Below are 16,023 nucleotides of genomic sequence, written 5' to 3'. Positions count from 1 at the left end.
GGTGGAAGAGGAAGGATGCTGCACACTCAGCATATAAAATACAGTTATTAAAGGAGATAATATTGAGAACACTTTTTACTATAACTGGAAGTTCTAGGCAGCACATGTGCAAATACACAGAGGAGTCCAGATACACATGGGTGTTCATGGAATACGGAATTGCAGAAGGTGCACATACACCATACAGTCAAAACATCTGGGCTAGTGGTACTGTTTTCATACAACTTAAAGAAGGTATAAGATTCAGTTTTCTGGTAGAGTGAAGAAGCCAGTGTGGAGTGAATGAAAACAAAAAAATAATTAAGTTTATGCACCATAAACTGCATCTGTGATACATTTACAGTGTATATCAAATAAGATGGGACCCATACTGTAACTCTTTTGTAGACTTAAAACTCACATCAGGTGCAGAGGGGCATCACAGCAGTGCCATCTTTTATAGCATGTCAGTCAAGACCCCTCATACACACCAGGGCATGTGATTTTAATAAGCTATACACAGTTTGGGTCCTTGACTGAAAGGAAGATTAATGTTTCTGAGAATGGATGAGGGTGTAGCCCTGTAGGTAATGCTGAAACACGCTCCTGAGCCTGATTGCCTTAAGTAGTCCCGCTTCTCTTCCTTTATTTGCCAAGACCAAATTGCAGCCCCCTCATACAAGCAGCAGCACCACAGGCAGTGCAATCAACATAGTAACTGACAGCTGTTGCTCTACTGCCTGAAGACTTTGAAAACCATCTATTATTTAAAAGGAATCTTCAGGCTGCTCTGTTCCTAAATTTCTCTACCAATGTACCACTCACAGTATGGAAGGCCTAGAATTCTCCCTTACTAAAGTACAAAATTAAGATTAAGACATAAATAGCAATTTTCTCTAGGCTTAAATGCTGCAGCTATTCTGCCCTCTCTCAGCCTGCACATGTGTAGCTATTCTCTAGTAAAGACACTTTTTAAAGAAGTGACTGCTATTTATTTCTCCCTGTGTTTGTACCATTCACTGAATTTCATCTAGTGTGTATTAGAAGTACCCAGCACATACCTCATTGTTTTTTTGATCCCATATGGACATGCTCTGTGATTTCAGGTTGTATAAGTCCTAGTCCTGTTGAGCTAAAACTTGCATTTGGAACTTCTGGAACATGCTCAACTTCATCTCACTTCTGAAGAAAAGGTGTCTTTTGATTCATGCTCTAGATTGGGACTCAGAAAATAAGAGATTAAATATTTTTGCTGTGTTCCAGCCAAGCTGCATAACTTTGAGAAAATAATTTATACCCTTCTGTTCCTAAAAGCATATAATTTGTAAAAATGTGGGAAAACAGTATTTTCATAGTTGAAAAAGCCATCACCAGGAGGTGCTCAAATACACTGGTGACAGACACCACAGGAAAAAGGATTTGTAACTCAGGAATCCTGTCCTTCGGAGCACTAAATATCCTGGAGATAGTGGAATAAAACATTTTAAAGACAATTGCTCAGTCTATGGAAACAGAAGAGTTAGCTGTTTGTACCATTTCAGCCTGGACCATGTGGATCCAACTGTGTATAACTGAATCTTTTTCAGTTCTGGAAGCACTTGGAACCAAAGCACTGTGTACAAATGGGATTAAATAAACAACAAATATGTATACATTCTTCCCCGCCTCCCACCTTTTTTTTAATCTCCAGTGGTATTTTGGATCCTATGGTGGGTTTTTTTAGTGCAAAGTTCTATTGAGTTGTTTAAAGTTGGAAAGTTAAAACAGCTTTCTGTTGCTGTGAAGAAGCTGTTCTAGATGCCAAGTTGGGTATGATCAGTCCTGATCTGAAATCAGAGAATATTGGTTCCTGTAGCGTTTTGGGAGGACGACCTAATCTTATTTTTCCAGAAATTCTAGACCATCAGTGAAAGTTTCAGATGCCTTTGAAAAACATATAAGACACAAAACAATACTAGTTATTCCTAGCAAAAGTTACCGGTGCTAATTCTGATGCAGCAATGCTCCTGCTTCACATCAACTTCTACTAGATACTTGCTAAGCCCATTTGGCTTTCTCTTAAACCACTTGCCCTTTCAGACATTTTAATATAGATACCTGGCATATTGCTGTTATAGCAAGGGGAGAAAAGGGGGCTCAGGGAGTCATCAGAAGTAGGAGGTACATAACCACCTGTGGCTACTTGAGAGTTGCAGCTACTACCATACCTACAAAAACATGCCGTGGCCAGCTGAGAGTATAATAGTTTGAGTTGCTGGAAACACTGAGATCTGTAAGCAAAATGTTCTGTCACCATAATGGAGAAGGTACAGGTTACTGAAATGACAGTTATGCTTGTAAGTTACAGTAGAGTGTTGCTAGATGCAAGAGTTGACGGACAAAGCGGTTCTCAGAGGAAGAAGGAAGAACACACACAATACAACACAGATTGAATGAGTGACCCCAGGGCCATTTGAGTTGGCTTTACTTGGCAATCTTATAAAATTTGAAGACACTATGTGGCAGTTTCCACTACTAATGGAGTATATTGTACTTAATGTTTTTCAAAGCTGTCCTCCTGCTTTTGCTGAGAAACAAGAATTTATGCTAATGAAGAATATTTGTCTGTTAAGTCTTGTTTCCCCCTCTGGCTTCATCTTACATGATTTCTTTTTCAACTAAAGATAATTCAAAGTTCAGATAGTTCTTTTCTGAGAATTATTATGAAGAAAATGTGACAAAACAAAATATTGAGTTTGTTTTATCATTCCAAACAAACCACTTCCAAGATCTCAGTGACACTAGAGTATTAGAATAAAATGAAATGGAGTGCAAAGAGGCACAAGTGATATACACATGAAAAGTCAACAGAAAAGAAGCTTGAAAAAATTTATTTAAGGCTATCATTTAATATCCTTAAAGCTTAGCCTTTTTATAACAAAGGTTTTAAGAGGGATATTCACTTCTCAGGCATTTGTAACTGCCAGCCCCTTACAAATAACACATATAATTGGTGATTGAATCCTTTGTGTGTAGAAGTCAACTTTTTAGAAAAATAATTTTATCATTAAATATAAATGGAGTTACTTCAGTCCTAATAAATGGAAAATATGAAGATATGGAACTTTCATAGTCTTAAAGCTGTTAAGATAACCATCCCTTAGACAATAAGTTTTCCATATATAAACCTTTGGCAACACTAAACTATAGTACAATTATTTCCTGGCATGCAAGGTGACATAGCTTTGTTACACCCAATGTAAATGGCAGAATACAGATTTCAGAATCTCTTAATAACTGGCAGTTGATGCAATGAAGATCTTCATTTATCCCATTTTTATTCTGCATTTTTACTGGTATTCTCCCAAAAGGTCCCTGTAAAAGAAAGCAGCAGCAATTAGGACATATTATAAATCTCCCAAGATTTATGAAATATGTGTGGAACGTATTTTTTCTGTTTAAGAGTTAGCAGATGTTAGTTCCACAGATCCTTCAATGCCTCTGTCTAATAACAGATTGAAAACAATTATTCCTAAAGGAAAAGGTTTTTAATAGTTTCTAATAGATTATTTGTTTCAACACTGAACTACAAACACAAAAATATTAAAATGTTACTAAAAACTGTACTTTACCTATAGCTTCTAAATTTTTTGAGACAATATTTTTTTTCAGATTTCCAAGATCACTAGTCATTTTGGGTGCTTCAATAGTCAAAAGACTAAAAGTAATTCATTTTTACAGAGTGGACGTCCAACATTTTAAAAAATCTGACCACTCACATGAGCCTTGATTTGGCATTTTATTATTTTTTAAATGCTTTGTTAATGTTTACAAATAATTCTTAAATATTAACCTGTTCACAGAGCTCAGGTAGAAAATGTTGCAATTCCGACAGGATTTGCCTATATACAGGTAAGCTAAAGCAGGGTTCTTAAATAGTTAGCTATCAGGAGCTCAGATTACAGTACCCTATTGCCTAATGACAAACCACAATTTAAGGCACCGTTTTACATCACGGTCTTTAAAGAAATAAACAATTTGGTGTAATTTTACCAATAAAAATTTCTTATCTTATAATGCCCACGCAAAGGAGAGTTTTATTTTTCAATAATTTAATATGACCTCACTTCTGGTAACCTTCAGTAGCAAAACTCCCCTCACTTTAAATAGGAAACTATTAAATAGGTTTACCACTGATGCAAAATACAAATTATATTTGGAATGAGTTCTGTTTAGTGTCTTATCATTGTTCAGTACTGTCTGTAACAAAGTTTGTAACACAGAGAGATGTCAATAGTTAAGAGAAAAATTAGCAATGTTTTCCCTATGTGTGACAAATACATTTAAAACACCAGTATATTAAGAATAACACAATAAAAATTCAGGCACCTTTGAGTAACTTTTGTGTTAATCAGCCATTTTAGGAACTCTTTGGCAGCCATGTCATCAAGGACTTTGTTGATATCACTCGTGAAAGTGCCATCTGCATGTCTTCGGCCCATTTCTTCGGCCACAAGAGCTTTTTCTGGGAAACTTTAAAGGGAAGAAATTATCAAACAATTTGCAGATCAAAATAAACAAACTGTTTAAAAGGGCCTCAGTACAGGATTCTAATACACTGCACATTTCCTGTGATTTTAAGGAGTTAAGCGTTGAGCATGATGTTATGGCTTAGTACAGTTTGATGTATATCAGAACTTCTTTTGAGGCATTATTTTAACAACAGAATAAAACATGGAAGTCTCCCTTTACCAGATGAGGACTGTTACTTCACGTGAATCTAAATTCCTTTCTAGCATTTTTTGGAAAAGCCATACAAGCAAAAACATATCTCAGTCTGTAAAGTCTGTGCCAAGTAGACTAGACATCAGTAAAACTCAAAGTAGATTTACTAAGAATTGTTATTTAAGAAATATCACTACTAAAACATCAGTCAAATTTTCATACATTTTTTCTGTTTTAATTGGACTTACACCCTAGTTATATACTTACAATTAGATTGCATAAGTATTTAGATATTAAGAACAGCAACTTTTTGGGGGGCTTAGAATAACTCAATTACAACACCTGTATAAAATCTATGTGCTTGTTTGCTGTACAATAGCATTTTATATTTGGAATCAGATCCTCATTCTTGCTCTATCCTTTTTTGACCATTGGAATACCATTATGCCAAGGGCCTGGTTTAGAAAACTTTCCTCTCTTGTTTCTTCCCATCAAAAATAGGACGATTTTAATGAATTCCTTTAAGGTGGGCTGACACAGAAGCATGCTGTGCTCTGGGACCAATGACAGGCAGACTGGTTCTTTTCATGCAATAATTTCAGGGAAGGCTATATACAAGTTTGACCACAAATAATACTAAATATTGGGAAGCAGAAGGGTAGTCTACGTTTAATTATCCATCTAGGTTTCTAAGCTTAGCTCATCACACCTAGGTTGTAATCTCTGTCTCTTACAGATACTGAAATACCCTATTTCTGCTCATGAAAATAAAATATGACAGAAAAACAACTGCAAATCTGAACATCACTATGAAGTGGCAACAGCCTTTCCCTTCTCTATATAGCTGACCTCATTTATTTAACTCTGTTTTTTCAGGCAATTGTCATTATTTACAAAATTTACTTTTACCTATTTAGTCTTCCTTGACTACAACACACAATCTTGTCTTACAGATTATATTTTATTGTTATTGTTATTTATTATTTTTATATAGTGCGAGAGACTTACATAGTACTTTACAGCTGGTAGCATTTATAATCAGAGGATGAACTGAAATCCCTGCCCCGAAGAGCTTACAGTCTAAAGGCATAAATAAGTACAGAACAGTGAAAAGGTGCGGAGTGGCATGTGCATTCTGTAGCTCCTACACATGCAGAGTTGGAAATATGATGAGATAGAAGGTGCCTGCAGGAGACTGAAGGTAAGGCCTTTCTAAGTGTAAGACTCTCATAAAAAAAGATGTAAAGTCATGAGTGAATAGATGAAGTGAATAGGCTTGAGAAATCTGCAATGAGTATGTGGAGAACATGATATTAATGGAAAAAATCAGAGACATAGGTAGGTCAAAACAGTGGAGCACGACGTCCAGGAAACTGAACAATAGCAAAAGAAGAAGTAGAGGTGTCTTAAAAAGGAAAATAAGTCACAGTTGTAGGAAATGATAGTTATTTTGGCAGCAGCAACTTGGGGAGACTTTGTGGGGCATGGGAAGAGGCAAAGAGGTCATCAGTTACTGCTGGGAATGATCACCAGCACACAGAGTACAGCTGATGACATTGGTACAAATTTAATCTTGGAAATATTGCAGAAGAAAAGATTGACTGTGAAAGGGAAAAAAAGAGAAAGTAATTTAAGATGACACTGACTTGAATCATTTCAATGACAGTTAAGGAGACTGTAAGCAATGTTATGTGAAGGGGGAAAGGTGGTAGAGGAAGGTTTGGTTTAGTTTTAAATATATTCACCTTAAATATAACTTGACCTTTTAGAGTGTAACAGCATAGTGAACAGGTTTGGTTTAATCTGTATTTGAACTTAATAATTTAAAGTGGTAGTCTAACACCCACACAATATCTTCTATTACAAAAGAAAAACATGAAGTACAGCAAGAATGATCAAAAACACATCAAGGTTTCATCAGACTTGATTTCTAACCTCAAAAGCAAGGCAAAATTTAATAATAGGAATGGATGGATTCTTACTCTCTTCTTCCTCGTCCATTCACTAACCAAGCAATGAACTCTTTGGCAGCTTGACCTTCCAAATAAGAGGTGATATCACTGGTGTAGGTGCCTTCAGCATGTCTCTCGAATTCAGCATGACGTTTGGAGATCGCATTGCTGAAAGAAGAGCAATACTCTAGAAGCAGGCTGCATAATGACTTAAATTTTTTTTTTCAACATTTATTGATTTCTATTTCCCACCCACCAGAGTGGCATTTCCTATTAGGGAGAGGGGGTTTTTGCTTCTCAAATTACCCTTGATATTTTTTTCTTGATATCTTTCAGTTCTGAAGGCATTGTCTGTGCTATGCAATACAGTTTTGTGCAGAGATGCCTGAACTAGTTCTGAACAAATCAAATCAGGTGCTGAAAGCAAATATAGCTGCATTGGAATGGTCTGCTAGATTAATTACTTAGCTATGATCAACAAACTGTATTGTATTCTACAGACATACTTCTTGTTACCTCTTGTGTTAACCTAAAAATTTCCATTAAGCCACTCCTCCTACCTTTGTCTTCATTATTAGCCAAACTGTTCAGACTTAATTTCTTTTGAATTTACATTTTGAATTGTTTTGTGAACACCTTTTTAATCGTCATTCTGACCAAGTGATAATCTTGGAACAATTTCAAGCCTGGTTATCTTCTCAGCCTAATAGAGAAAGATGATTTCCTTCTCCCTCCCTATACCTTATTGTGCTTCTTTCTCTGATATAGCACAAAATTATGTCACAGTGGCCCTTAGTAAGGCAAGCTGCACTGAGAAGTAGACATATTATGGAATATTTTCCACGAACAAGTTCCCTAGCATTTCTGTTTCAGAATTTGCTAATTTCCGCCCAATTTTCAGGGCCTCTAGCTCTTTCTATTATTTTTTATCTTCTTGGGATTTCACCATTCCTCCTAATTTAGTACCATCTGCACTTTTCATCAGCATGCTAACTAGAGTTGTTTGGAACATTTTTAATGAAACATTAATTTTGTTGAGATATGCTGTTTCATTGAAGCAGAAACTTTATTACAGATTTGTTACTGATATTGACTGTGTTTTGAATGGAAGGATCTTCGTGATCTGGGCTATCCTCTTTGGAATTTCTGACAAAAGGAAGAACAAATATAGGTATTTCAATCTGTTTTGCAAATACACTGTTTTTTTTTTTTTTTTTTATTTGTTTCAAATTTCCAACTTCCCAACCCCGTCCCAAAAACACTGTCAAGAAACAAAATTCCGGCCTCCAGCAGGTCTTGTGCTCTCCTTTCCTGTAATGAGTGGTTTATGTAACATGAGACTGAGTGCTTAGGGCTGAGCATTGTATCATGTTTTATCAGCTCTCTGCAAATTGGTGCCTGGCCATTCTCCTTTGATTAGTCTTCTCACTGCTTTTCTTTTCCTCAACATAACAGGTTTTTTTTTCTTCAGCTTTTTCTGTACCAAGTTTTTCTTTTTATCTTATTCTATACTCTCCTTTATTACTTGGAATGTCCTTTCCTGAAATCTATTCTCATCCTGTTGCATTCCTTGAAGCCATTGCACATTGCTATAGAACACAGGTACAGGAGTAACTAACATAGAGGCATTTCCTCTTTCCTTGTGAAAAGCAGGTGTGAGATAATTTCTTTTGATAGGGATTTTTGGGGTTGTGGTAACATTATAAAGAATGCTAGTTTTCTTTCTTGTTTAACAGAAAATGAGCTCAAACTGGTTTTGAGTAGCAAGCTGTGGCAACTAGAATACCTTGAGAGCGGGTCCAGGAATTTGTCATTTTCTTTGTCCTCCTGTCCTTGTTGGCTGTAGTGGAATTCCACAGTCATTAGATCATTATTGCCAGTACATTGCAGAGCATGCATAAACTGATAAGATTTTATTGGTTATTATTTAAATATCATGATAAACAACCATGACCGATAGATGAATATTACAAATAATTTTGGGCTTATAAATTTAAATTAATACAATATCTGGAAATCATTACTTTAAAGACTTCCATAGGGATTTAAAAGCATTCATATAATAGATTTTTGGATTCTGTGGACATACCTTCTCTAGAACACAGAGCATTGACTTCTATGCTTTTACATTATTCTTGCTCTCAGCTTGGTAGCTTGTATTTAATCAAAGCTTGTATTTTCAAAAAACATGCCAACTCATGCCTTAACATTATACTTGTGATACTGGTAAAGTATGCAGTGGTCAACAAAACTTAAACCTTAGCTCCCTTTTCACAAATGAAACTTCAAGATTAGAGTACCCATAGATAGGAAAGTTTTATTAAGGCCCAATGGCCCAGATGTTCACATTGTATTTACATATATTATTCCTATTGAACTTAATTCAGTCACTGAAACAATCTGTCCCAAAGAAGCTGAGATAGTCTTTTTAGACGGCATATCAACTAATACACTGATACTACACTTGATTTAGTGTATTTAGTGTATCCAAATCCTTTTGATTTTGCATATATTCCCAATTTTTAATAACATATTAATTGTGTATATATCTTATAAAATATATATTATTAAATTATATAAATATATATATTATTAAATTATATATAATTTTTCCTTAAGTACTTTACTTATTGGAGAGTTATGCATGGTCTGTGATGGGAAGCTGAAATCAAGAAACTGAATTCAGCTAGATTTTTGGCTGTTTCTGTATGTGGAGATCTATAGCAATGTGACCAAAATGCTTACCCATTTCTTTTAGTGCTCATTAACCATTGCACAAAGTCCTGAGCTCGTCTAGTGTCCAAGTACTTGCTGTAATCACTGGTGAATGTACCTTGTGAGTGACGTTTCACTTCATTCAGCTGTCTAGATTCATCTAATGGTTCAGACTGGGAAGCTTTGAATGATCTGTGAAAAGTTTATAACTTGTTAATTGGCAATGGTTACAGTACATTCTACAGGTGCATTGACTTTTCTTTTAAAAATACTGTTTTAGACTCTCACAAAGTAAAAGCAAGTGGCATATTGATCACTAGCTGGCTAGTAAAATGAATCAACATAACGGATTGGATACTGCACAATTACAAGGTCGTCTTAGATAACTAAAGCAGCTATTTGTAATACCAAAAACTTCTATGCTGTCCTTTGCAGTATGAAAACCTTTTGCCAATTCCAATGGTAGATTAAGTACTGTGTAATAGTATACAAAAAACTATCTTTAAGTCACAGTATGTTTTGCTTCAAACTATAAGAAAACAAAGTTCATGCCAAATGTTTCTAGAAGTTTGATCTAAAGAATTTACCTTGATTTCTCCTCTGTATCCTGAAGAGGATTTTGCCAGCTGCCTTGAACTATCATTAAAAGAAGCCCAGCAATAAAATAAACACTTTTCATTTTCATTGCCTGTCAAAACAGAAATAAGGCAACAAAGAAAAATGTAATCATCTTTACATGTGTCTGAATCAATTACATTGAAAAGAGACATCCTTAATGCTGATCTAAACTTGATGATATTGAGACCCTGTGAGGACGGGGTCCATGTCCAGTGGATGGAAGCTGTAGTGCCTTGGGTAGGCATTCAAAAGTCATAGTCTTTTCTATAGACTTTTCTAGTCTTTAGGCTCTAATCTCTATTCTAGAATGCAAGGTGAGCTGAGAGCAACTGCATCCTCACTTTCTTCAGTAATACAAGGATAAAGGTCTGTATCTCCTTTGTTCTGTGTACTGCTGATGGCAAGCATTAGATCTGTTTCTACAATATTGTTTTATTGCAAAACGAGGGTATTGGTGTGACTTATTTTTTCCAGCTTATTCACTAGACAAAAAATAAAGCAAATCTGTCAAGAATACTGTCACATTAGCACCTCTCCATTCTTTCCTTCTGGCCCTCCACCCTCCTTTTAAAAGTTCTTTTTTTAAATAACAGATATTGCAGCAGTAGGCCTCTGGACTTAATAATGACTTATTAATAGGTGTGACTCCTTAGGAAAAAAGCAACCACCAAACCACACACTGGCTTGTGTTCAATTAATGACATGATATGTCAAGTTTTGCTTGTTGCACTATTGACATGATACTTTATTTCAGCTTAAGGGCTTCCATTATGGGACTATATGGTATATACAAGATGTGGGTTATATAGTTCATATTAATGGTAAACCAAAGCAGAAAACATTGTCTCCCAGATGTAATTCTTACTGTTACAGGTCATTCTATTGGCTTCAACCATGTAACAGAAATGGCTACATTATTACATGTGTCTTCATCTCGCACACACTGGAATAACTTGACCAGTCTCACTGACTTTAATGTGAGATTACTCAATGTAAACTAGAGTATTACAGCCTGTACAAATGCTTTGGTGATCCACAGCCAATCTGTGATTCCCTTACTTGCATTAATGACTGGTTTACTTATGCAAGTAGTACAGTTCTAACTTTTAGTGAATAGTCACCAATGGGAATAAGGCATTCTCTAATCCCCTAATTATGTGTGCTACAATTTTCATTATTTACTGTAGTAGTATTAGTCTGTTGACACATGATCCCCTATAGGACAAACTCTGTTGAACAAAGAAACGCTATTCACTTTAGGCTCACAAAACTCTGTGCAAAAGGGACTATGAGCAGCTAATGGCTAATAGACTCAAAAGTGCTTTGCATAAACAGGAAATGAGAGGAAATCTACTTACAAAATCAACTAGTATATATTGTTTATTTTTAATTATTTTGGATCACTTAAATTTATGGAATGAATGTATAGAAAAGGAAAAGATTTTAAAATTTGGTTAGGTACTTTTGACCTTGACAAAAAATTGAGTATGCCATTCATTCAATGGCTAAATGCTCATTTGTTGTAACTTTAAAATCAGTGTGGATCACAATATTAATCTGCTGTAAAGCAACAGAAGTTGCAATGAGTTCACATCAGCAAAATGTCACTGGAAATAATTTCATCATGTACTTGAACTGATATTTGTGTATTTGAAAGACCCCTTCTGCCATCCATGACACTTTCCTATGGAGGTTTATGTTACAGTCTGAAAAACAAGGGGAGATAGGAAAGCTGAGTGCATTGAAGTAAAGTGGTAGCTGGCAAGGTAAGACCCAGGAAAAAACACCCTCCCCACTAATAATCTCCACCAAACTCCACCGGCTCTAATGGAGGAGTTATTTATTGAAATTCAATAATTTGTAAAATAAGGCAGTCTCAGTGAAAAAAATATCTATTCTCTATTTTAATGCCTTGTCACAGTAGGCTGAATTTAAATATACTATGGCCTGGAGGAAGCCGTAAGAAAGTTATGAAGGAATGATGTGTAGAGAAGGTGCAGATTACTCTGTCTTGAGATTTAGAGTTGGCTCTGCACTGAGCAGTGCAAATGGGTGGATGGGGGGGGGGGGGGAGCTATATGAACATCTCTGAAAAAGTAAATTCCTGCATCAAAAAACTTACTGCTGTAAGACTTCTACTCTGTGCCAGTAGTCTGCCCAGTTTCAGAGCAGATTTTTTATGAAATCTGTTTCTTCCTTTTATTATAAAATAACCTATAGTTGGAGATGCAAAGCTTGACTGTTGGCAGGAATTTACTTATGGTTAGGAAGAATGTATTGCTCCTGGTACTTTGCGAGGCCTAATTTTTAAGAAAATCTTATTGAATAATATAAATATTTTACTAGAATACCTCAGTGTCAGTATCAAAATATTTAAGGCAATCAAAGTCTTAATCAAATCTTAATCAAAACCAGGAAAAGAAATGGAACATAAGATTTTCTGGTGGATTGTACTATTAAGCAACGGAGTAAATTTCCTTCTCTCCACCAGAAGCCACTGTCAGTTTTGCTCATTTTTTCATCAGTGTGTATGGAGACTCTTTTCTGCCTTCTGTATGTCCTGATATATGACATTTGATTTCTACACTTGCACATTTTCTGTTATGGTACCAACAAATACCGTGGTGGCCATGTAGTCAGTCCTATTGTAACCCTAACTATAGTATTGAACTTTACACTGTTTCATTTGGAGCTGTAATTTCGTGGTGCAACACTGACATCCAATGTTTATCTCAAAGAATGCACAATTTCACATTTCATAGGCTGGAACAAAACCTCTGCCTATTCTTTGGGAGATGACTCTGCTGTGGACAAAAAAATGGTTTGATTGTAATGTAGTGACCCACATGCTAGCTGATACAGCTGTAAATGAGTTAACCTGGACACCGAATAAAGTCTGGCTATTGCACCATACATAAGTAAATTTGCCCTGCTTAATGGTATGCTAGTGGTTTGGTATACTTTTACTTAACCTGAAAAACTAAAGAAAAATAGTTTACAGCTGCCTGTAGCTTTGTGAAACCATGATACAGATTAGACATAAACCTAAAGCACTGAGGTGGAATGAAAGAAATAGTCTAGTCATTAATATCCAGCCTCCTTATAGCAATATCAGATACTAATAGCTATTCTTTTGTATAAAACTTTTATGAAAAAACAAATTCAAAGCCTACTGTAGTCAGTAAACAGATTTTTGGTGATTTCAATATATCTTGGATCTAACTCTTATGCCTCAGTCCTATAGAGCTTTCAGATGTGAACAGTCCCACTGGCTACTTTATGCCTTAAGAATATGTTTAATGTTAAATGCAGTTTTAGCTTCTTTCTAAGTTTTTCGGAATCAAAATCTGGGGACATTACTAAAAAGAAAGATGTATAAATGCAGTTTTTTGAAATGAATACAATTTTCAAGTAAGAGAATCCTTATTAATAAAATAAGTATTTTCAAAAGCTATTGAACTTCTGTCAAATATGTTCTTTTAAAAATTAGAATCAATTTTGTTTGTTCAACATTTAGTACTTCCTATTGGTAACCCAAACCAGCAACAGCAGTTTTCAACAAGTTAAAGAAGCTACAGTTTTTAAAGAAGAAATTTTTATTTTATCCTTGGGAACACAAAGATGTTTTGTAAAGAAAAAGAGATGATCAGCAAAATAATATTTGTTTAGTTTATTCCTGCTAATCAATTAATTTCCCAATCAGAAGAAAGGTTTTATTTGCTCTAAGTTATTAAGGTCATCAGTAGATACTGTTAAAATCTGTGCAATCTTATTGTCAAAGTGCAGGAAAACTAAGGCTAATCTTACACAAAATATTTTTGTTCATATGCATATTAGACTAATGGAAATGTTTTAATTTCTTTCTGATTGGAGATGAAAAATTAACACATCTTACTTTGAACCACCAGAAAGTATGTTACAAATATGTCTCTCAAATCTTGATCGGAAACTTCCTGGAATATTATTTCTTTGATCAACATGTTTTTGCTAGTTTTTCCAATATATATTACTGCAGAGGTCTTTTGTACCTATGTGCAATTTTAACTAGCTTAATTTCATTGAGTTTTCAGAAAAGAATCTTTCAAAAGTCAGATTTGCATCTCCAGTTTAAAAATACAAATTATGCAGTTACAGTAGTTAAGTATATTTTCCTATGAAAAGGTATGAATGAATAATATAGATTTCTATTTACATGAAACTGTTTGCAAATAGCATTTATTTCTAATTATAAATAAATTACTTTTTCAGGTAGATGTACTTTACATCTAATTTACCTACCATGCTGTAATGCCTGGTGGAAAAGTCTGTAAAATATAATGGTTCTAGTCTAAGGAAATCCATAGTAGGATGGAAGACTAAATTAAATTTTATACAATAATCACAATAACTATTGAAAGGCTTTAATTTTTACTTTTGTACTATATAATTTCCCTTTCAGATCTTACAGTGATATGAAAAAAATAGTTGCTTGGACAAAATAATCTAAAGGTAGGGCAGTGGAGTGGCAATCTGTAGGGTGATGGAGTGACAATCTGCCTTGGACAGCTTTAAATCAGTGTCTATATAAACCCACTTAATTTGTTTGCATTCTGCTAATTTAATCCCCATTGATTCTTAATTAGGCAGTATCTATAAGGAGTGAATATTTAAAAAATCACATTCATTAAATATCTCTAGAGAAGATACTAAAGGAGATAAAAATATAAAAATCAGTAATTATGTATCTCACGTTTAAATGCTTTCTACAATGCATGACTTTCATGTTCTCATGGCTAATCTTCCTTCTCTCAATTGCTTCTGCAACCCAAACAGTTGATTTCCCTTTTTCGGATCATTCTCTGTTGAACTAATTCAATACATTAAAAGATTTAAGTGATGATGTCGTTAACTCCAGACATTGGTGAGTACAACCACAGAAGAAAACACCAATTTGCTGCACCTCTATTGCAAACTTTGGGCAATACAATTCAGACAATGCACTCAGTTTTCTCAAACAAATTGTACTGGTAGTTCATATAAATCTTACCTTTTTATACTTTGAAGTGATATGTAGCAGTTGCGGAAAGACCTGCTACTCTCTCTTCTGGAACTATGGCAAGCCTTGAGGATCCTGAGATCTGCCTAGCTGCCTCTTTTGCACAGACTTATATATATACTGTTCAGCTCTAGTAAGCATTACGAGAGTGCATCATTGCTGACAGTTTCCTTATTCAACTTAAAAAAAAAAGTCATCATATTTGCTATTCATTTCATTTGATAATTTTACAAGCAATTTCACACATTCATTCTGCTTACTTTATGACATCAATGCTAACATGGATTTGCAAAAGGAGTGAGGTAGCAATGTCCAAAGAAGTAAATATCAAACAGAAGGGCATTAGGATGACAAAGAGTGGGCTAAAGGTGCCTGGGATTAAGGCAGCAATTTCTCCAAATTCTGATTTGCCACATTTAACATTTAGAATCCCGCTCCTGTTGACATCAATAACATCAATTTCACCTATCAATTTTAAATCAAGGTTTATAAATTTAATACACTGTTAACAATAACTAACATGACTTCCCCAAAGCCATGAATGATTCTTCAAGTAATTTTGTGCCAATATAATGAACATGAAGAAATGTGAAGTGCTGCAGTGATGGCTACCCACTATGAAAAGCCTAGCACAGGTCAAATTTAACAAAAATATTTGATTACCTTAGATCTAAAATGCTAACTTTGTAAATTCTTCTGTATGAAAATTCATACTTACGGGAGGACTGTATGGCAAACATTCATTATAAATTGAGTTTCACACTGTGGCCTACAGATTTACGCAAGATAAGACTTTTGCTCATGTCTCCATTCCCTACAAAGAAAAAAAATCCAAAACAAAACCAGATTTGAGCTTTGTAGCTGTGTATGTTCTATGCAACTATTGTCAAGGTCCTAAACCATCCAGTAATAGGGGCAATTTCATAGCTGTGGTGGGGCAGCATTGCCAAAGAAGACTATGTTTAGCCATCTGGTGACCACAGGTAGGAGAGATTGACACAAAGCTTGTCAATGGCCCTG

General features: G+C 35.0%; 1 protein-coding gene across 2 annotated transcripts; it reads right to left on the bottom strand.

The window, feature by feature from the left end:
• Positions 1-2,833: 2,833 nt before the first annotated feature.
• On the bottom strand, positions 2,834-15,835 carry GCG (glucagon). Of its 2 annotated transcripts, none has more exons than XM_041124097.1 (7): positions 15,722-15,835; positions 9,938-10,038; positions 9,381-9,542; positions 8,422-8,475; positions 6,666-6,803; positions 4,348-4,491; positions 2,834-3,333 (listed from the first exon to the last, which is right to left on the bottom strand). In XM_041124097.1, exons 2-7 carry the CDS (start codon positions 10,033-10,035, stop codon positions 3,309-3,311), a joined length of 621 nt encoding a protein of 206 aa, XP_040980031.1. In that variant the 5' UTR covers positions 10,036-10,038; positions 15,722-15,835; the 3' UTR covers positions 2,834-3,308. The 2 variants fall into 2 exon arrangements, with proteins under 2 accessions (XP_040980031.1, XP_029875132.1); XM_030019272.2 differs by lacking the exon at positions 15,722-15,835 and adding an exon at positions 14,995-15,176.
• Between the last annotated feature and the right edge of the window lie 188 nt (positions 15,836-16,023).

This window comes from Aquila chrysaetos, chromosome 6 (genome assembly GCF_900496995.4).
Source record: "Aquila chrysaetos chrysaetos chromosome 6, bAquChr1.4, whole genome shotgun sequence".
Classification (NCBI taxonomy): domain Eukaryota; kingdom Metazoa; phylum Chordata; class Aves; order Accipitriformes; family Accipitridae; genus Aquila; species Aquila chrysaetos.
The sequence above is the reverse complement of the archived record's forward strand: the minus strand, read 5'-3'. Positions and strand labels throughout refer to the sequence as shown.